The sequence below is a fragment of the Motacilla alba genome, chromosome 2 (assembly GCF_015832195.1).
Source record: "Motacilla alba alba isolate MOTALB_02 chromosome 2, Motacilla_alba_V1.0_pri, whole genome shotgun sequence".
Classification (NCBI taxonomy): domain Eukaryota; kingdom Metazoa; phylum Chordata; class Aves; order Passeriformes; family Motacillidae; genus Motacilla; species Motacilla alba.
In genome coordinates, this window is record NC_052017.1 from 33,753,232 (window position 1) to 33,773,816 (window position 20,585).

Sequence of the window (20,585 nt, forward strand, 5' to 3'; positions counted from 1 at the left end):
TCAATGGATCTCTCTCTCAATATCCCTAGGCTCAAGGAGTTTCCTTAAGAAGATTCAATAGGATACTACAGGCTTTTGTAGTAAGTTTGAGTTTAGGCACAACCAGGGTCTTCATCAAAAACTGACAGAGGTGAAAAACATTTATACTCCTCCTAAGGGAAGACAAGGACACACATTACTCTGAAGCAGTACAAGGCTCTTGGCCTGAATTAACCACTTGGAAGTATTTTGAGACAGATGTGATCAGCACCCCAACCACAGCCTGTGACCAAAGCTGTCTCAATGGAGGCCAAGTGGAGATGACGGCTGTTTTCTTATAGTACTACATTGCAAAACGCAAGTGCTCCTCCGAAATCACCAAGGAACTGAGGCTGTTAGGCATTCTCTGGACAGCAGCAGTTTCATGTTGTTATCATTCCTAAGGCAGATCCCCCTATCCCACTTCCCTCTACTTCCCTCTTTGGGGTTTTTTCTTAATTTTTTTATTTTTTATTTTTTTTAGATCAGAGCTATTCTGAACTTTTGTAAATGAAAACCATTTATCAAAACAAGGACAAAATTTAACTCATACTTTATTGAACCCTTTAATTGGCAGGAAAATGATGAATTTGTTCACTTTTATTTTTACATCTGGTAAAAAGTATGGAATTCAGGTATTCTGTGCCAAGTTTTGACGAGAAATGATTTTTTCACATCCAAGTAATGGATGACTAGGGAAATGGAGCGGCTTAAAATGCAAATGTGGGGATATTAATTATTGTTGTTATTGGGACATTTACAAGAATAGTGTGGCACTATTTTAGAACGAGTAATGTCTAATCTTCTAAAACTACTGTAACAAAAATAGAACTAGAATGAAGATCAAGCATTAAAACGTGAATTCCTATAATGTTTTAGTTTGTTTTGTCTGAAAATTTATTTGAAGTCTGGAAATGCCTGGTGCACATATTCAATATTTTATAACTTAATATGTTCAACAAGAACGGCAGTATTTTAACAAGGTGAAACAACTTCACGATTAAAGCACTGCCTTCTTCATCAGCAGCAAAGAGCTCATGGAAAAATATCTAATCTTTATAAGGCAGAGACTCATAATTTAACTGCCGAGAACAAATGAAGAGTCTAATTCTTATTTTGCTGCTTTAGTGGTAGCATGTGGTGATAGCAAAGTATTAGCATAAGCCAGAACTTGTTCCCACTTTTCTTTCCAGGCATGTAACAAATATCTGATGGCTATGCAAATTTCACCCAAAGCAAAGTTGTCCCAGCTGGCAAGCCATACATTAAAAGGTAAATTACACAAAGCTGAGGCCATCTGGACTAAAAAATTCTCCTGTCAATAGTATTTTAAGCTCGCCAATTCCACACAATGAAGGACAATATATTACATATGTATTTGAGGTTTAGGCTTTTTACCAAGCACTATTTAAAAAACCCCCAGAAGTTAAAAGATAAGAATGGACTACAAACTAATTTTGGTGTTTTCTTGCAATGTGATTTTTAAAGCTTATATAGCTCAATTTTAGCTGTATTATATACATACCATACATTTAAGTTAATAAATGCCTATTTTCTGACAAATGGTAAGTCCAGGAGGCCAATAGATCCAACCTATTACATAAATGCCAAGCAAAAAGAATTTGAAATTTGAAAGAAGCCTACCAGCATCTATGCTTTCACAAAGCTGCCAGCACTGCATGTAGACTTTTACTAGAAAGCAGCCCTTGACAGAGCACCTTGATAGTCTGGTTTCTTGTTTGGTTAAACCAGAATTGTAAAGCAGAAGACATGTAAGAAAATGAACAGTTGAGGGCAGAAAAACTAACCATACCTTTCTGAACTACAGCAGAGTCATCACTTATGTTAGTGAAAATTTCTGCATTTAATTCACATTAAATTGCCCGTCTTGTCCAGTCTTGAAAAACTAATCTCTATGATATATATTATGGAATTTAAAGTAACATCTGTGTCTTTAAAATTAAATTAACATAGTTCTATTTGATTAGCTTATTAACTGTAATTCTCAATATGCTGCAGGAACAGACACCAACTAGAGAGATGCAGCTGACACCACCACCTGTCTGATATAAAGTACTTTTCATCATAGACATGGAGGGATCTGTTAGCAGCCAGCCAAAGCATCAGAGAGATTCGGAAACGACACAGGGGCAGAAAAATTACTTGCCTCAGATCGCAAAGCAGATAATTGATGGGATGGGGAACAGAGCCTGTGCCTTTTGGCTCACAGCTTCATACCTTTGCTAATGGCTTTCCCAAAAATCAAATGATGTAAGGAAAGAGCAGTTTGTAACTTCCACTACATTAACAGAGACAGTATTTGAGGAAAAATACATTCAGGTATTTTACATGCTACTGGGAATATTTATTGTTCATTCCCTAATTTCCACAGAAAACATTTCCCATTTCATCCCCATATAGAAGAAGAAGATCTGGAAGCGTATGTTCACACTTAGTCTCAAGGTTATAATGCATGAACAGAAGTAAAGAATGAATATGCCTTCTTGTAGATGCCACTCTCATTTTTTTCCTACCTGGTGAGATCCTACGCTCCTCTTCATAGCAATGAATCCTTGATATCCTGTCACCACCTTTTAACCTACATGACACCTCTTAAATCACAAAGCTTCTCATCACATCAAATACAAGTCGTTAACTCTCACTATTGTTTCAGTGCACTGAGAAATAGAAATACTCTGAATTTACTTAGAGAAAAATAAAACCACCACAGAGGCATAGTCTGAGCTGCACTGATTTAATCTTCACAGGAAATTGGGGGGTGGGGGGAAAGAATAAAGAGCACAAATATGCAGTCAGACAGCGGGAGCGACAAGGTACCAGTGGCCAGTTCTTACAGCTCGGAGCTGCTTTGGCTGAATTGCTCCTCAGGGATTACCTGGTTTTGTTCTCAAAGCTGCATCACAGACATAATAATGAAATGCTACTTTCTGTGAACTGTTGCTCTTATGGAAAAACCCTGCCAGTGTGTTGTCTTTCTCTATGTACAGTTTTTAGGAAAGTAAATGCTAATGTAATTATCTAGCCAAGCCTTCAGCATCTGTCGCTTGAAAACTGGGGTTATAGTTCAGATACTGTCGACTAATTGTTGAAAGTTAGCAGAAAACTTTTGGCTACAAAGGAAATTGGCATACAAACCCAACTTGAAGACCCATTGTTCAATAACATTTGTCCCTTTAGAAATTGTTCTCTCTCATGGCTCCCTTGAATCCCCAGGCACACAGACAGCCCCCATGGATCCCACAGCTCCACAGACTTTGCTTGCCTTGCCTGCAACACACAGTACCATCAGGAAGGCAGATGCCAAAGACACGTAACAGGAAGATTTAATTTGGGAGGTTTCTTAGATATCTGCCTGGTAGTTCTTATTCTAAGTTCCTTCTAAAACTTTTTCTACCTTACACTACTCTTTACAGCTCCCACTGATCCAAAGCCAGTATTATAGCGAGGCACTTAATTTCTCATAGATATTTACTGAATTCCCCAAGGACAAACCAGTCGTTCTGGGAAGTACTGTGAGAAATATCAGAGTGCCGAACACAAGGCCATAGGGATTTTTCCACTAGATGATATGGACAGAAGACAAATTGCCTATGACCGGCAGAAGTAATGGAAACCTGCTTCCTCCAAACTCTTATGTGCTAAGGCTACTCCAGAGCTGTACTGCCAGACAGCATTTAGCACCTGAGTTCTTTCCCTCAGTACCCAGAGCATTAATTTGGGTCTTTCCTGCCCAGCCAAGAACTTATTAGATGAAGATTAGATTAATTTATCTAACTTTTAAGACCTCTACTCTACTGCTAAGCTTAGTAAAAAATGGCCAGCAGGTTCCACAATTCTGACTGGCAGGAAGTATGATGGAATTTCAGAAAGCAAGCTTCCTACATATGTCTTGGGAGATTGCTTTTTATTTATCATTAGATTTTTTTTTTTGCCAAATATGTTTCCACACTGCTACTTAATCCAAAGTTCAGCAACTTCAAGTGCTAGCTGATTTACTTCAGCATTGCTGACAGAGAAATAAAAAGGGATCAGTTTGTTAGTGGTATTACCTCCAAAGAATGATACCAAGTCCTATTCAAACATTCATCTATCCAACTTCTTCTGTGACACAGTGCTCACAAGGGAGAGCTGCAAACACCATCTCAGCAAGTATCTTCTGATGATTAGCAAACAAAGTTCTTAAGCCACCCCTCCCCAGCAGCCAGAATACTTTATTTACCAGAGACAATTAAAAGTAGAAAGCTTTCCTTTTACATCTACTCATCAGGATGCAGAAATAACCCTTCAAAAACCCTTCTCTAACTGTTAAAGGGAGGTACTGGCCCCCACCCATCACACTGAAGAACCTGTCCTGGACTCAGTTTGTGTATTGTGGCCCTTGAATTCTCCCTTCTTGTTAGGTTTCAGTCATCCCATAAGCTGACCCAGGTTTTTACTCCCCTCAAATATTTCTACCCCAGAATTAAACTTTTCCCCTTTTGTTTCCCTGACTGAAAGACATCCTCCATGAAACTCCCATGTTTGTACTCACAAGGTGAAGCATCCTCACTTTTGCTAATTGGCCCTTCCTTATCCTCTCTTCCCTGTCAACAAAAGACCCACCCTGCATGCACAGTCTGATCCTTGTCACTTGTACTGTAGCTCAGTAATGACCAAGTGGGAGTTTCTCAAGTGTGATGGGAGATCCTGCCTACATCTGCCTTTCTCCTTTGTCTTTTGGCAGCACAAAGTCTCTTGCTTTCTGTCTCATTCCTACTTGATGGTACTGTCCAACCACTTACTACACTTGACTCTTTACATCACTTGACATGGGCCTCAGTTCCCTTTCACTGAAGCTAGAGCAAGCAACAACCAGCTTTTACTAAAGTCACCAGTAGTGTGAAGTTACTGAAGGCTGAAACCATATGAAACCAATACATTGCTTGTGGTTCTTTCAATGCACAGTAAGTGAGCACAGATTGGCTGCAAATTCAACCCAGACTTAGAAACCTCAGCGAATGTTCCTGTGAACTTGATCCAGCCTTCAGGTTTGTTTCATCCAGTTTCAGGTTTCATCGTGAAAGTTTTACTCTGCCCTGCATGCTGCCCCAATAAACCATGCCTCAAATGAAATGAGGACATCAGCAAAAATGAAGAACTCGTCAGATAACCATGTTTTAGTTTTATACCATTTGTAAGAACATGCATTGACAAGCAGTATGTATACAATTACTGCTCTTGCAAATCAAAAATTGTTCATGGTAATGGACTTCTACTTGAGTACAATTTCTGCCAAGAAACTATTTTCAAGAAATGTGGGTGGAATACCTCTGTGCCATAGTTCTTCTCTTTCCCCATCACAATAATATACTAAGAAGCTAAGCCTTTTCATCACAACCTGTGCAAAAAACCTCTAGCATGCTTTTTAGACATTCAGGATGTGAAATAATGAAGTCCAAACTTTACTGAAGCAGTATTTTTTGTCTGCATTTACCATTACTGAGGCAGCAATGGGAAAGAAAAAATAATAATGAGGAAACTGAACATCTTTTATGGATCACATGAATACAAAGCCAAAATACATGTAATTGCCTAGCTCATTGAACATACCACATATTTTCCTATAAAGCTTATACTACTGGCAATGCTTTCTCACTTCTCAATCATATTAAACCAATAATTAAAATGAAAAAAAAAAGCGCCTAGACTTAGAATACCTTTAGGAGGGCATGTAGATTGTAATGTTATACTGCATTTCATGTAAGCAGAATTTTTAAAATTTCTTAGTCTGAAATTAAAGCAAAATCCATGTTACATTAAGTTTTGGGAATGATTTAATTCCTGCACAAAAATACTGTTAAAGGAAAAAAAAAAGTCATAATTTTACATCAAGTAGGAAGATAGTCAACTCTGATCTGTCACAAGCAACTAGGTCACTTATTTATACACATGGGATTTGTAGAAATATTCAATTAGAAACTGTGACAGGTAGTTTCCTATAACAGATCTTGAGTCAATGTAGTAGTCAAGGGCTCTTACTGGACTGCACCTTAGTCTAAAGCAAAATCCCTACTAACTGAAAGGGATGCAGGTTGGTTTCCAGCAGAGCAGTGGTGCTGCCTACAATCCCCAGCCTAGCTGGGCTGAGTTACACCGTTCTAACTGAGCCAGATGGGTGAAATCAAAACTACCAGCAGCATTAAAACATATGATGCAAATGAACAATTATGTGCACAGGACCTTAGGTGCCAATAAGAACAAATGAGATTGCACTTTATGGAGTGTGAAAGGATAATCAGAAGTTCCGTACCTATTGATTGTATGTTTCTTTTACTAGCAAGAAGAAGAGTACATTCATTTTATATAACTGCAATACAGCTTTCTACAAGCCTTTTTCCATCTTTCTGCATTAAATGGCAAAAAAGAACAGTAACAACAAAGGACAACCTCTAAGAGCATTATGACTAAGTACTGTGCAAGAGAAATCAGTAGAAAAAATTATAAAAAAATAAGACAATATACTTTATATAAGAAAATTATTTGGAACAGGAAATTTAAGTGCTCCCATGCGTGTTCTTGAAAGCCTCCACAAAATGTCGTTTTTCACTATATTTAGCAGATTATGAGAATTACATTTAGCAAGAGGTATTTCCTAATTATTTTAAATGGTAACATGCTATATTTTCTTTTTATTAAACAGCTGCTACATAGTGCTGAGTGCAAATTCAGGCCATTTCTATATCCGTAGAAATAACAGATATAATAGATATCTGTTACTATCTATTGGTAACAGATAGTATTTCTGTAGTTGGTCAGATCCCAAAGATCACATTAAAAGCATAAGTTCAAAGTTTTTGTGCTGAAAATATTCCAACCAGGCTTTTATACTCATGCTCTGTGGTTAAAAAGTCAGCATCAGCCCTGGTAATCCTCTATGTGGAGGACAGGAACTGTTCAGATACCTCTTGCAAACAGCATTGCCTGACTAACCTGGTTTAAATTGCTTCACAACTTTTCCTAAGTACTGACCTTTCAGAAATGGCAAGTGAGCAAATTAAATAAGAAAAAACAGAGAGGGAAGTCATACATAAATGCTTTGACCCACCTTGAACAGGGATGCTTTGGCTAGGTTTTTTAACGCTTTATTAAGCACATTTCACATTGGAAGCTACTGCAGGGAAGTAAACTGCTTTCAACAAATACTCGAGCTTTGTTGAATTTACTTTGCATTGTGTGTAGCAGCAGTGGAACTTACTACTACAAATTGTTCCCACCACCACAGGACATACAGGTGAGCTGGATGTTAAGAGGAATGGTCCTGCTATCCACACTATAAAAGCAAGTAATAAATCCAGCCTATTCCCAGCTCAAAAGTTCTTGGGAAAGGTTTGTTCAAGGCACATGCTCAATCCCCAGCACTGATGGTGGCAGATATGAAATGTTACTTATCTGCAACTTTGGAACAAGTCATCTTTTTTGCACCTCCATCCAGAATCCACAACCCACAACTATATCCCTCTCTGTTGCGGTGTCTTGCTCGTACATTACAAAAGCTACTCTAATTAAAATTACTAGATATGAAACACTCATGCAAGGCAAACCCACAGCGATTCCTCAATAAATCAAGGACAAGTCAGCAGTGTCTACCCCTACAGCCCATCTACACCTGTAAATGGAATTACTGCTGTAATTATTTCCATCTCTGCCTGTATCCTCATATACCACTAGGGGAAATACTTGTGCCTGATTTAAAGAAACCAACAAAACTCCACAAACAAATCCCCAAGACTGACAATGAAAGAAAACCTTTCTCAGTTCTCTGAAAAATTGGAACAAGAAATCTAGAGTCTGCAAAATTGTAGTGCTTCGGGGAAACCAAGACTCAGAAGGTACTAAATCAGCCTGACTAATTGTACTATAACTGAGCCAAATTAATTAAATAAAGCCTCCCTTTAATAGCGTTTGTTTGCTGAGCCAAGCAAGCCTTTTTGAGTGTTTCAGGTCACCATAATCCAACATAAGTTACTTAAACAATGTGTAGTATGTAACACACACAACTATTGTTTAAGAGCATTGAATTAGACTTTAGATTTTCAGAGGTCAAAGACAGGCAACTGTCCACCTCTATTCACAAACATATTCAGGAGTACATCAGAAAAAACCCATGTATTTGCACCAGTTTAAGGGTTTTACTTCTACTTCATCATGCAAGTTCTTGCTTTTACAGCCTTGTAGATTGTGTTCACTGTTTGAGTTCTGGACAAGATGTTTCAGAAAAATCCAAGGCCAAGATCAGAGCAATCTCTTCTCTGTTTTCACATTCGTTACCAAAAATTCAGGAATCCCTATGGTTTTGCCTATTGTCTCTACACTGTTAAAATTTATTTTCTGATTACTTGATACTTAATATAAACTTGGCAAAATTAGGTAGATTAAACAAAAATCACAGATGATGTGAAGGAGGGCTTCCTCCTCTCAGCACTTTACAAGTTTAGGAGAGCGGCCCCCAAGGAAAACCAAAAGCCAAAGGAACCTTTTCTTCTTTTCTCCGTTTTCATCACATTAAAAGTTCCTTTACTATATAATACCAGCTCACAATCAGGGCAGTCCAGCTTCACTAATTCCTTATCACAACATATATCCTCACCGCTCTCTTTCATGCTTATGTTTTGTATCCACCACTTGCTTTCAGGTGGCTGCAGTTTTGACCTTCATTTTGTTCTAGCACAAAGCCTAGTCATGGTTCCAGCGCACAACACAGGCTCCTTTCAGCTCTCCCCTGAAGACTGTGCTTAAAGACTGCTACAACCTGTGCTATTCCAGTTAGAGACCTAGGAGAACCATCTTTCAAAAGCATTCTACTGGTGGACTCCAAAATTCCTTTGCTGGCCTGCTAAATGCACCCTTGGCCTCAATAAGAGAAGAAATCCACTCTGTCAAGCTCTCCACCTGGTCTCCATTTCTCGGGACACTGGAGTATTGCAGAGGAAGTGGTGGGATAAGGAATGTATCTTTGCAGGATATGGAATTTTCTCTCTGGCTCAGAATCAAATTGAGAGGTCAACCCAACCGCAAACGTATTTAATGAAAATTAAGGCTGAGAGTAACACTTTGGAGTAGATTTCATGTAGCGGAAGATGACATCAATGCTCTTTCCTCGCGAGCCAAGTTCTCTAAGCACTAAGAATATTCTCTCATCTGCACTTAATCTCTAGTCTAGGCTACAGGCTGTCCTAAAGCATGACTTGGACAGCCTTGGCGTGCAACCTCCAAATTGTGGCCCTACTTCTATTGTCTATGACAATATATAAACTTTGTGCTGCAACTCTGTTTGCTACGTGGCCTTTAGGTTTCTAGGCCCCATCCCTCACTGAACACTAGCAAGACTTTGCAAATGACGTGCAAGAGCCCTTACCTGGACGTGTTATATGAAAAAAAAAAAGAATGAAGGAGAAGAGAGGAAAACATCAAGCATCTTTAGGCACCTTCGGAATTACGGAAATGGTTTGTTGCATTTTTATAAATTAGTGGGATATTCACTTCTGGAATGAATCTAAGAATACACAATGTGTTCACATAACTAAAAGCTAACATAGGGAAAAAAAGTAATTCAATAATTCGCATTTTGAACTACCAAATTTATTTGAAAATCTAATTATAAGTCGTTCTGTAGATTAATCCTATGTGTGCTTTTTTGCAACAAATCTAAGTAGGCAGTTTTACAATGAAATATTGTTACTTTATAAAAATCAGTGAAATTAGACAAAGAAGCACAACTGTTTTTGTACACAAGGTCAGTGATAAGTAAATTTTAGATTCATAAAAAATCAGGCCACAGTCAATGAAAATTACCAGCAGCTGGTCTGGGCTGCCTTGGGATTCCAGGGACAGCAAGTTTACCAATCTGCAAGTTATCACATGTAGCTAAGATTGTCATGACAAGCTTTTAGCAAAACACTGGACAGCATGAACCTTTCCTAAGAAGTCATCTATTTATCTCTGTAATTTTCTCCTGTGCATGTAATATTTTCTTGCTGGTGATTTGAAGACAATAAACGTGCCAGGATAGGAGGTAACTAGTTGTGTATGCCAGCCATTTTTCTAAATGGTAGAGACAGGAATAACAGCCACTCCTTTCAGCCATTTTAACTCGGATTGTACTTGAAAAGAAAACTAATCACAAATGTAAAACTTTTGCTCATCCTTCACTTGTAAATCAAAGCATAATAAATTCTCCACTTTCTTATTTCTGCAGAGGATCTGAAACTGGGCACATTAATGTGTTTTCCAAATAGCTCTTCAAATCTGTTAGGTAACTGCAATATAAAGAATGAACATATATTACTACCAGAGTCTAGTAAGAATTAGAACTCTCTTATGACACAGAGAAATAGATACTGAGAGCCTTATTAGCCCACATAGCTGACAGCAAAATATCTCAATATGGTTTTCTGTGCAGTTGTTCTGAGAACATTACTACTGCTAAGGACCAAATTTAAACATCCCAGAAACGAAATGCCCTCCTTTTTAAAGCAAGAGACAAAGTATTTCTCCTTCCCCTTTGCTAAATGCAGTGACTTGTGCAAGAGACCTGGGCAGAAAGCTGGGAATTGAAACAGAACTGGCCAAGACATAAAACAGCGCCAGGAAGACAAGATGGTTTTTTCATCAATTTTGGCATGCCACGTTGACAAAGAATGAAGAAATACCAATAGAGACAAGAATCCTGAAAATCTTGAGGACTTATACTGACAGCTCTAGTGCTTGGTAACTGAATTACACAGAGGTGTGCACACATTCACTTGCAAGAAATGATGCTGGCTTGGCAATGCTTCTATCACTTGAGATTCATGGGGTGGAAAAGAAAAGGAAAGGAAAAATCCTGAGTCTTGCACAGAAAAATTACCATAAGGAAGCTAATTCCTTATCAATTAAAAAAAATCAACCCCACAACTAAAACACATTCTTTCAGTGTCCTACATTTAAATTCACCACATAATTTTTATTTCAAGGCATGGCATTAAGGCTTTTCCTTAAAGTGCCAATGTGCTTTTTGATCTTTACTGCTGACATGAAATAGAAGAGCTGTACATCATATAAATCTTCAGCTTTGCTTAGCTTGAAACTGGTAAAGAGAGAAAGAGAAAACAAAGCCATCTGCATAAATCCTTCCAAACCAAAAGGCATTCCCCTTACCCTAACTATCATTCATTTCTGCACATCTTGTTTGAATTATCATCTGAAGTTTGTCTTGTTCCATCTCCAGAACAAGTCAAATAGCAGAGCATAAAGATATGGCTACATGAATAAAACCATATGATCTACTTGGTCACTGTTAACTTAAAAATAGGCTTACACAGAAAAATATTATCTGGCAATTGACATGTTACTTTGATCCTTTTCTTTCTGTATCCTGTCACATGCATTCAATCCAGCAGCTACTGGAAGCATTGGCATGCACCTTCAACGTGATGAGAAGCAACAGTCCAAGGGAATCACTGCACTTTTACAAAGTTGGGATATTCAATTCAAATGAGACAGTATCATGTTACAGGAAGGAAAAGTTAAATTATAAGACAAAGAGGAAGAACCGTGGTACTAGGCACTATAAAATGTAGCAAATTTCAACAGGTGATACAGCAATACTTCAAAAGATTCACATGCTCATATGTTCCCATGCAGAAAAACTCATCTACAATACAATTCCTGAAATGGAAAAGTCTCCCTTGTCTCCACTCTTCTGTTTCTATATCACAGCATGAGATTTAAGACAGTATATGCTATGCCAAAAAAAGTCAGGATGGCTCTTAGTTATACCTTTAAAAAAAAATTGCTTTTTACTCATTCAAAAAATCAAGTTAACTATTTTGAGATCAAAACAATTTTAAGGGGTTTTATATATTTATTGGTAGCATGTCTCAATCTGTTATGCACCATCAGTGATACAACTTCAAGGTGGAAATATCGTGCCTGAATTAACTAGAAAGACTTGAAGCTTGATCTACTGCCTATCAGGTGAATGATGCAGGGAATAGTTACTTTGGAGAAAGATGCTCACCGTTTCAGAATTGTTTCACTTTCCATATGCCTTCTGCAAAAGTATTTTTATGATGGCAAGAAAAGAGAAACATATTTCTCTCCAGGTTCATGACTTTTGCTCCAAACTGTGCCCCAGCAGCCACTCCAGTGACGGTACACAGGCATCAGAAGGCAAGGAGGAGAAATGCCAGGAAGAGAAGCTACATCCTACCCCAGGTGATCAACAGTCTTAGGATTAAAATACTTTCAGGGAATCACAAGGGAGAAAACTGAATTGTCTCCCAAAAATTACTCAAACAACTTAACGCTTGTGCTCTTAGAAAAAAAAGGAAGCAACAAGATTTTCACTGCTGCTGAGATGTTGTTTGATAGAGCACTTTGATGGCACATCCAGCCATGGGCTACGACCTCCAAGAGGCTACAGCCTTTCACAGGCTTCTTGTGCAACCACTGCTCATAGTTCACCCCAGGAAAATCTCTCAGGGCTGAACCACAGGAAAAGTGCAATATGTTGCAGTATCATGTGGTTTAGATGCTCTGCTAAGAAACTGATGACTAAAGATTTTTCGCTTTTTCATATTTTTGTAGCTTTATAGATTTTAAATACATAGTTGTATAGTTTTTTACACTTTCTCAGCCTTTCTCACACTTTAGAACAATAGAATAATCCTTTCTAACACATTCTTAAAATTCTGTTTAGTCTTATTCTCAAGAAGACAATTTCTAACATGGACATTCTGTTTTACAACAGCACCTGAGAGACATAAGATACAGGGCAAGGAACCCCTGGGAGCAACTCCAAGAGGCAGACCCAAGGGTGGGCTGCTGGGGCAACTGGTCCCTTATTGGTTGTACCTGCTAGATATACTAATTAATTAACCTTATAAAAATCATAGAAATCCTCTGCCACGTGTGCACATTCCTATATTTTGTGCACCTGAAAGCTTTCATTAAAAAATAGCTATTTATATTACCACTTCAATATTATTTGCAAAAGCTTTTCTTCTGATTCCAGGCAACAAAACCCCACAGATGTAGTCAAAGTACATTGCCTCAAATCAAAAAACATCCTTCTTGTTACTGCATTAGTAACATAGTGCATACTAAACATAACATTACCTAAAATTTTGCCACTTTTCAAAATAACTTTCAAATAATCATTAAATTCTATGGGGTTGGCTGCTTGTTTTACTCCTGGAAAAAACAGGTAATAGCAGTAGAACCAGAAATGGCGAGCTGGCCAAGACACAGGGAGAGATTGCAGTGGCCAGAACTTTACATGCAATTAATTTCTTTCACAAACGTATATGCTCACATAAATTATTGATTTTACTTCTCATGATATTAAAAAAAAGGAGGCAAAGTAAGAAAACTTTGTCTTGAGAAGTCAACGACAGGTGAAATAAAAGGGAAGTGGGGGGAGATGAGATGCATGAAGCCTATAGGAGTTTACAATGGAAATAGTGAGGCAAAATCTTGCTAGTTAAAAATAAAATCTGGAAAGAGGAGCGAAAATGTTAGATTGGTTCAGGGATGTGCAAGGATAATCTTGGGCTCTTCATCTAAGAATGCCATCCAATTTTGATCACAGGTTTCATTTGTGGTCCCAGCTGTGCGTGAGAATGACATTTATAGACATTCAACAGACTGCCCAGAGGCAACATTGAAAACGTTCTCACCAGTGTGCTCTAACTGCTTGCAGGATTGATGCTTGAAACATATTTTATTATACAACCCTTCTTCTATGACCTCAATTATGAACAGAAAAACACTATTAAAAAGAACCTGGGGTTAACATAATTAAAGCATTTTGCTAGATTTTAAAAGACTTTAAGACTACAACAGTCTTTATTTTCAACAATTCCCTAATATAGCCATTATGCAATTTGAAGTTGGAACAGTATATAATTATGACTGCTTAGTTTCAGTTGTAGGTGCATTCTAGTTTTCTTTTTTTCCCCATCTGGATGAAACTTTTTAAAACAAAGCAATTACTGTATTTAAGAAAAATGTATTCCATGGAATTTGCATTAAATACAGAATTAATTGTTCTTTTTATGGTAAATGTTTCCAATCATACATGTTACTATGGTACTTCCCACCCTTCATAATCAAGGTGAAAGGAATTTACTCCAATAATTTATGCTTTTTTCCTATTTCTGATACTTACAATCTAAAATCTACTTCAGCTCTAAAATGGAGCTGAAATACCTCCATTAAAACTTAACTGTAAAGAATTTTTTATTCACTAAGTTGGGAATAAAAGCTTTTTATTAAAAATTTTTTAATATTACCTTTTCAGACAAAGAAATTATCTGCACGCTTCTCTTGTCTTCTCACTTGAGCCAGTAATACTGGTATGCTTGTTTTGCTGTTTTCTAAAATGTCCAAACATTCCCACAACAGGGAATGTTTCCTTATTAACAGGTAACCAGCAGTATCCACATGAAAGAAACTTTTAAATATGAGAATACTGAGAAGTCTCTCCCCCATTAGACTGCACCAGACTAAAAGCCTTGGCTGTATGCTGCAATGCCAGGTAACAGAGCAACCTCGAGAGCCATCACCTCTAAAGATCCAGACTAGCACACTCAGAGGCACAAACAATGCTATGCAGATTCCAATAAACTCCAAGCAAAATTCGTAGTCATGTTTATTAACTTAAAGCTATAAAACCTGCATTTAAGTAGCAGTATGAGCAATATTAATCACTGTGGCTAACTTCTGCATTTCAATGCAATACAAAACGTAAAGGTGTCCTGACCCATCTACAAAGGAAACACCTCCACAAAGCACTGGAGTATGTTGGCCCGAGTGCTCATTTGCAACTATTCCTGACAGATCACAGCCAGCACTCCATTCTTGTAGCAGCACCATTGAACTCCTTGCAGACAAACCTCTGCTGTATTTATAGGATGGAAACAGATTAACTGCATCTGCTTTGGCTGTGGTGTGTCCTTTATTGATTCCAATTCTAACTTCTAAGAAACCAAAGCAGAAGAAAGCAGGGAATAGCCATCAATACTGAGGACTGCACTAAAGCTACACTAAACTTTGTCTGAGAAAGGGATTTGTGGCAATTCAGTCAGTGTCTGATGGAAGTGTTTGATGTAGCAGTAACAAACCATTATGACCCATAATTTATATTTTGTCCACCCGTTTTAAAAGGAGCGTTATCTGTCTACATGAGGATCACACACTATGGAAGCAGCATCTGTGGGTAGTTACTGAAAGCTGTAATGGCAGTAAATCTCCAGCAGAGAAAGAGTTGGAGCCTTACAGATTTAGACATCCACAATGTGAGGGTTGTTTCAGAATTTCAGAGCTCAAACAGTATTGCCAAAATAATATGCCTGAGAAAATAACCAGGGATAGAAGGGAAATGGAAACAAGAGTATGTTTCAAGTTGTAAACAGAGATTCCAGTACCCTTCTTTCTCTCCTATCTGTTTTACTGATACTTTATCCTCCCGGCTATCAAGCCAGACAACCCAGATTTATGTTTTGTTTTAGCTCATGATAGCCACCATACAACAGGGCAATGGGCAGAGCATAAAGCACACCCATTTAATCTTTCTACCACAACATATATTTAGTGTACATCTTATCATACAATTTTGGCAGTCCCTGAGAATCAGCTGTCCCTTTTTTCCCAGGCTCCACAAGACCGTATGGCCCACACAGAACATATTGAATATACAAACTTGCAGAGGAAGATTGTTTTAAGGTCTGTAACTCAAAGCAGGAACTGAACTAAGTTCAGTTCCACTTGGAAGCCATAAAAGCATGGGTTTAAAAAAAGTGCAGCAGTATCTGGTGTTTGATATCTAACAGTATGCAACATGTTTATGACATGTATTAGGCTACAAAATCTGAGTTCATAGCCTGGGACAACAAAGCAGAACTCAGCTCTGGCATATGTAGTGGGAAATAGAAAGGCATGTCTCGTACTGTAATGGATATTGCTGCTCCCTCAAGAGCTTGAGTTGCATAGAGCAGGTGGTTCAATGAAAGATACTAGCACTTTGGAAAAAATTAAAATACAACTAAAAGAGCAACTAAATACCAGCTGGTTCAAGCACAAGTCAATTCAGATTCAGTTTTACTATACAAACAACACAGTTCAGTTCTCCAGAATTACTTTTTCAAAAATGACAGGGTAAGAGAGTCTGGACAAAATATCTGGCAACTAAAACTGTCTCAGTCACACAGAACTCTATTTAAAGGGTACCAAAATAATGAAATCTAGATGAGTTATCAAACTACTTTAAAATTAGTCTGATTCCAAACTGGATGATCAAGACCCACTGTCTTAAAATAAGTCCCATGGTCAAGTATGTGGTCTTAAAACAGCTTTTCTCTAATTAAAAAAAAAACCAAAAACAACCAAAACCTTTCCCCTCTCTCACATTAAGTAAAACAACCACAGAAGCAAAAAGAGAAAACACCCAAGTATATGATGGAAAAAGGGAAACATACCAACATGCACAACAGCATACCAAGCCCACAAATTGGAAAAAAAAAGTTTTATACATTAAATGAGATCAGCAGAACTAAGTGTTAAAAAGGGTCATGGCTAATTTCAAAATATGCTTTAGGAGTCGCACTGTCTCCAAGAAGAACAAGAGTTACTTGCCAAGTAGGAAATCATGTCAATACTGGCTATTCTTAATCATAGTCTCATGTGGTGGAGAAAATGTAGTCATTTCACCAAGTGACCACCACTTCCTACTTCCATACCTCAAAGTATTCTTCCCCCACACACCCACTGACATTTTTTTGCTACAGCAAACACTATAGAAAGTCAAACAGTGGATTCTGTGTTTTAAAAAGTTTGTTGGTTTTTGCTTTTGTTTCACTTTTTCCCATTTTTAAAAAGAAAAATTTTGTGTGACCCATGAGAGTTTAAATCAACTCCGTCTAGGCCAAACTGAATCTTGGGTTAATCTTCCAAGCTTATAGGTTTATGAGCTTGTATCTCATCCTCTAGACAGCAAAAATAAAAAAACCAAACCGGTCTTTTATGTATAAAAAGTAATAATCCATGCTGGAGTGCCCTGGAGGTTTCAGTACCACCATCAGTCAATAACTGAAAAGCTGAGGCTCTGTTACTTAGAAAAGTACTTCAAAAATGGTTTAATTTCTTAATTGCTTTCAAAAGTTTTAGGTTATACAGGGCTGGTAAGCAAGATTTAAAAAGACATATATTGTGGTTGAAAAACTTCTGAAGTTCTGTAAAAAAATCTGTTTATATACTGAACTATTATCAGATAGAGCTTTTTTCAATCATAAGTGAAATCTTTCTCTACCCACTTGTGTGAAGTACAATAAATTAGAAAACTAAGCCAAGAAAAATTATCTTGTTTGGCATGAGATTCAGCTAAAACATCAAAAGCTAAAACCTCATTCCTAAGTATTTAAACATTACAGCTGAAGGGCTGCATGTGCCCTGTGCAAAAGTCATTAAAAATTTAGTTAAATTTTAATTCAACTGTTTTTCCAAAACGGGTGTTATGATAGTGTCATGTCCCATGATGCAAAACAGTGCATCCATAAGCATGCCATTCTGGTAGAATATCTATTGTGCAAACCAAGATCAGTAGTACCTAAAAAAATAACTACACTTACCTGTTAATGTAACTTAGAGCAACATAGGTTGGCTGCTGAAGTTCTTGTTTTTCTAATACACGTGGGTCTGTGTCTGGAATAAAGAAACACATACACAGAATTGAGCTTTGTGCATTTACACTGAAATTAGGGGACTGAATGGTGCAAAGTAACCTAAATGGACACAAGAGGTACAAAATAGCTCGACCCAGTTTATCCATAGAGTACACTTAGCACAGCTCCATCACTCGCAGATTCATTCATAAACACAGTATTGCATTACTTTATGCAAGAATTTGAAACATCAACAGTGATGTAATTTCCAACTGTCACACAAGCTTTCACAATCCCCCTCATAAATACTAGTTTTCACTGCTTTCCATGATTTATAGTGTTAAATGGCTCAAGCTTGCTTCTTTTTAAATGTAGCTCTTTTAACATTTTAAGATGTTCCAAGAGTGATTAGATCTCTTCTGTTGGGTCTTGAGACTTTTCTTCTGCATCTCTTGAATTTTGTTCTCTCCATTCTCTACAGCTTATTTTCTGAAGCTCTGAATCAGAAAAGTCATATTAAATGCTCTTGAAGCAAAATGCTTGCCAAGCAGAGCACTGCCCACCAAAAGCCCCGAAGCAAACACATCCAAATTCCCTCAAGTGCTAACTTTCTCACTCAAATGAAAAAATATGTTTTCAATCACTGTTTCCATTGTCCTTTGCAGTTAAGTTGTGCTTTTATCTAACAAAGGAGCTTTGGTTTGAATTTTTGAAACTAAAGCCAAGGGAGTATGTTCATAGTTTAGATAGCATTCTTATAGCAAAACCCAGGGTTATACTGAAGTTTCAGTATAACTTGAAGTTTCAAATACAACTTTGCAGGGCAAAGTTGATAGGCACCTTGAGGAGCTGAGCATAAATAGTCTTCAAAAGTTCCCAATGCAAAGTGTGCATCCTGCCTGTGCAGATTACTATAGTCATTAACAAGATGTTTTATGCATTACTTGAAAAGCAATTCTGTGTGTAACTTCTGCATTTTAACTATCAAGAATAAAAACTGCCTTTACCAAATGGCTCCCCACAGCACTGCTGCTCTCCATCTTGTATTTCTCAGAACCATCTACTTTGTGTTTGGTGAGGGGGGAAAGGCATGGGGCACTCCAAGCAAATCCCGTATTTTTGATTGTTCCTGCTTCCTCCTAGAGATTTTAAGCATTGTTAATGTTTAAAAACTCATCATCTTGATAAGCACATTAGTTTGACTTGATCAGTCACTTTTGGTGGTTTTTTGGGGGTTTAAAACATGATACAATTATTTTGAAATCTGTCTCTGCTGCTGTGCTTAAGGAAGATTTTTAACTGAACTGAATGGGGACGGTGCTTGAGGGTTGGTGCATTTGTCACACCACTGCTGAAGCAGATAATGTCTTTATTCAAGGAGAAGGGAATCCTCCATCTGCCTCTCAAAGCTCAGACTGATCTTAATCTTTCTCCTTACACTTGTTCCTGCACAGCTTAGGTTGCAGGGTTTGCTAACATGCCTTTATCAATATATCCCTGAAGAGATAAATAACTCTTATGAAAGTTCAGAGAAGAGGGATAAAAGTGCGAGTCCCAATCCAATCAGCAAACCCAAGCCTGTTGTTCTTAAGAGGAAAAGATCTTGCTGGTGCTTGGGGAAATTCTGCAGTAATTGCATTACATTCCCTATAAAGCTAACCAAAGACAGCAAAGCATCAGTGATCTCCCACGCTGTCTAATTCACTTTTCTGAGGAAGTTAGATTCACACAACATACACAGATCTTTTACTTGCCTTTGTTTCTATAAAACCCACCATCATTTAGCAGGCCAAGCATACAACCACTGCCATGGCAAGCGCTCTTAGATTTACACCTCGGTGGTGCATGGCCTGCCATGGAACTGTCTCGATGCAGAATGTCTGCAGGGCATTAATCCCAGCCAGGACTATCTGAGAACTGCAGTGATGCCTAAAGAGGCTCCTGGAACAGAGGCTGAACAGAATTAAAGAAATAAAGTAGGTATTTATTAAAAGGTCTTTAAAGGATAAACTTTGCGCAGTCCAGGAGCCTGGCTGTGGCTCTACCCAAGATGATTGACCAGTCATGAGTTTTCACACTTTTGTAAGTTTTGGTCCATTTACATATTGGGGTTAATTGTCCAATTGCAGCTTCAGGTTATGAGCTCCCATCCTCCCAGACTGCTCTCCTCAGTCTGCTGGTTTTACTTTATGGGCCTGAAGCTGCAATGGTGTCCTTGGTTCTCGGGCTGGAAAAGGTTTGCTTTGTCTAACAATTGTTTTATCTGTGCAGAGAACTTGCTAACACTTTACATGAAGTTCAGAGTCACACCCTAAGGCAGTACAGAATCTGAAAAATGTGAAAGCTAAAACGTAAGGCATCAGCTGCAACCCAAGTTCAGGCATCTGTGGTTAAATGACTATGTCTTTGCTAATCCAGTTCTTAAAGGGGATTAACCTCCACCTATAAACAACTGTTTCTGTGACTGAAGGAGACAAAACTGGGGCTGGTTTACATCAGAGTGCTGCACATTATCTGTGGGAGAGAACAAGGAAGGGCTCTAATGGAGAGTCCACCACCCTTCCCACAGCTTGCCAGCGGCTCCCCATAACACCAGCTGAAGATGAAAATACAAAGACAAAAACCAAAAGCCCCATAACTTTTGTGGGAATGTGTTATCAAAGCAGAGAGCAATTTGCCTGCTGGCACCTGGAGAAAGCAGACTCCTGTCTCTCAGTAGGTGCTGCCTGTCACACGACAAGCACAATGCAGATTCTATTCGATCTATCTATCCCTTCCCCCTCCATGTATCAGACTTCACACATTTTTAAAGTCAATTATGCTGTATATACCGATTCCACAAAATAATCCAAGCCATGGTAAAAAAAT

The 20,585-nt window shown here is 38.0% G+C and overlaps 1 protein-coding gene across 1 annotated transcript in view; it reads right to left on the reverse strand.

The window, feature by feature from the left end:
- Positions 1–20,585, reverse strand: part of JAZF1 (JAZF zinc finger 1) — a 188,834-nt gene that overhangs the window by 67,427 nt on the left and 100,822 nt on the right. The window contains exon 2 of the mRNA XM_038129259.1: positions 17,685–17,757. Within this exon, the coding sequence (XP_037985187.1) occupies positions 17,685–17,757 (73 nt within the window). The remainder of the gene's footprint in view (positions 1–17,684; positions 17,758–20,585) is intronic.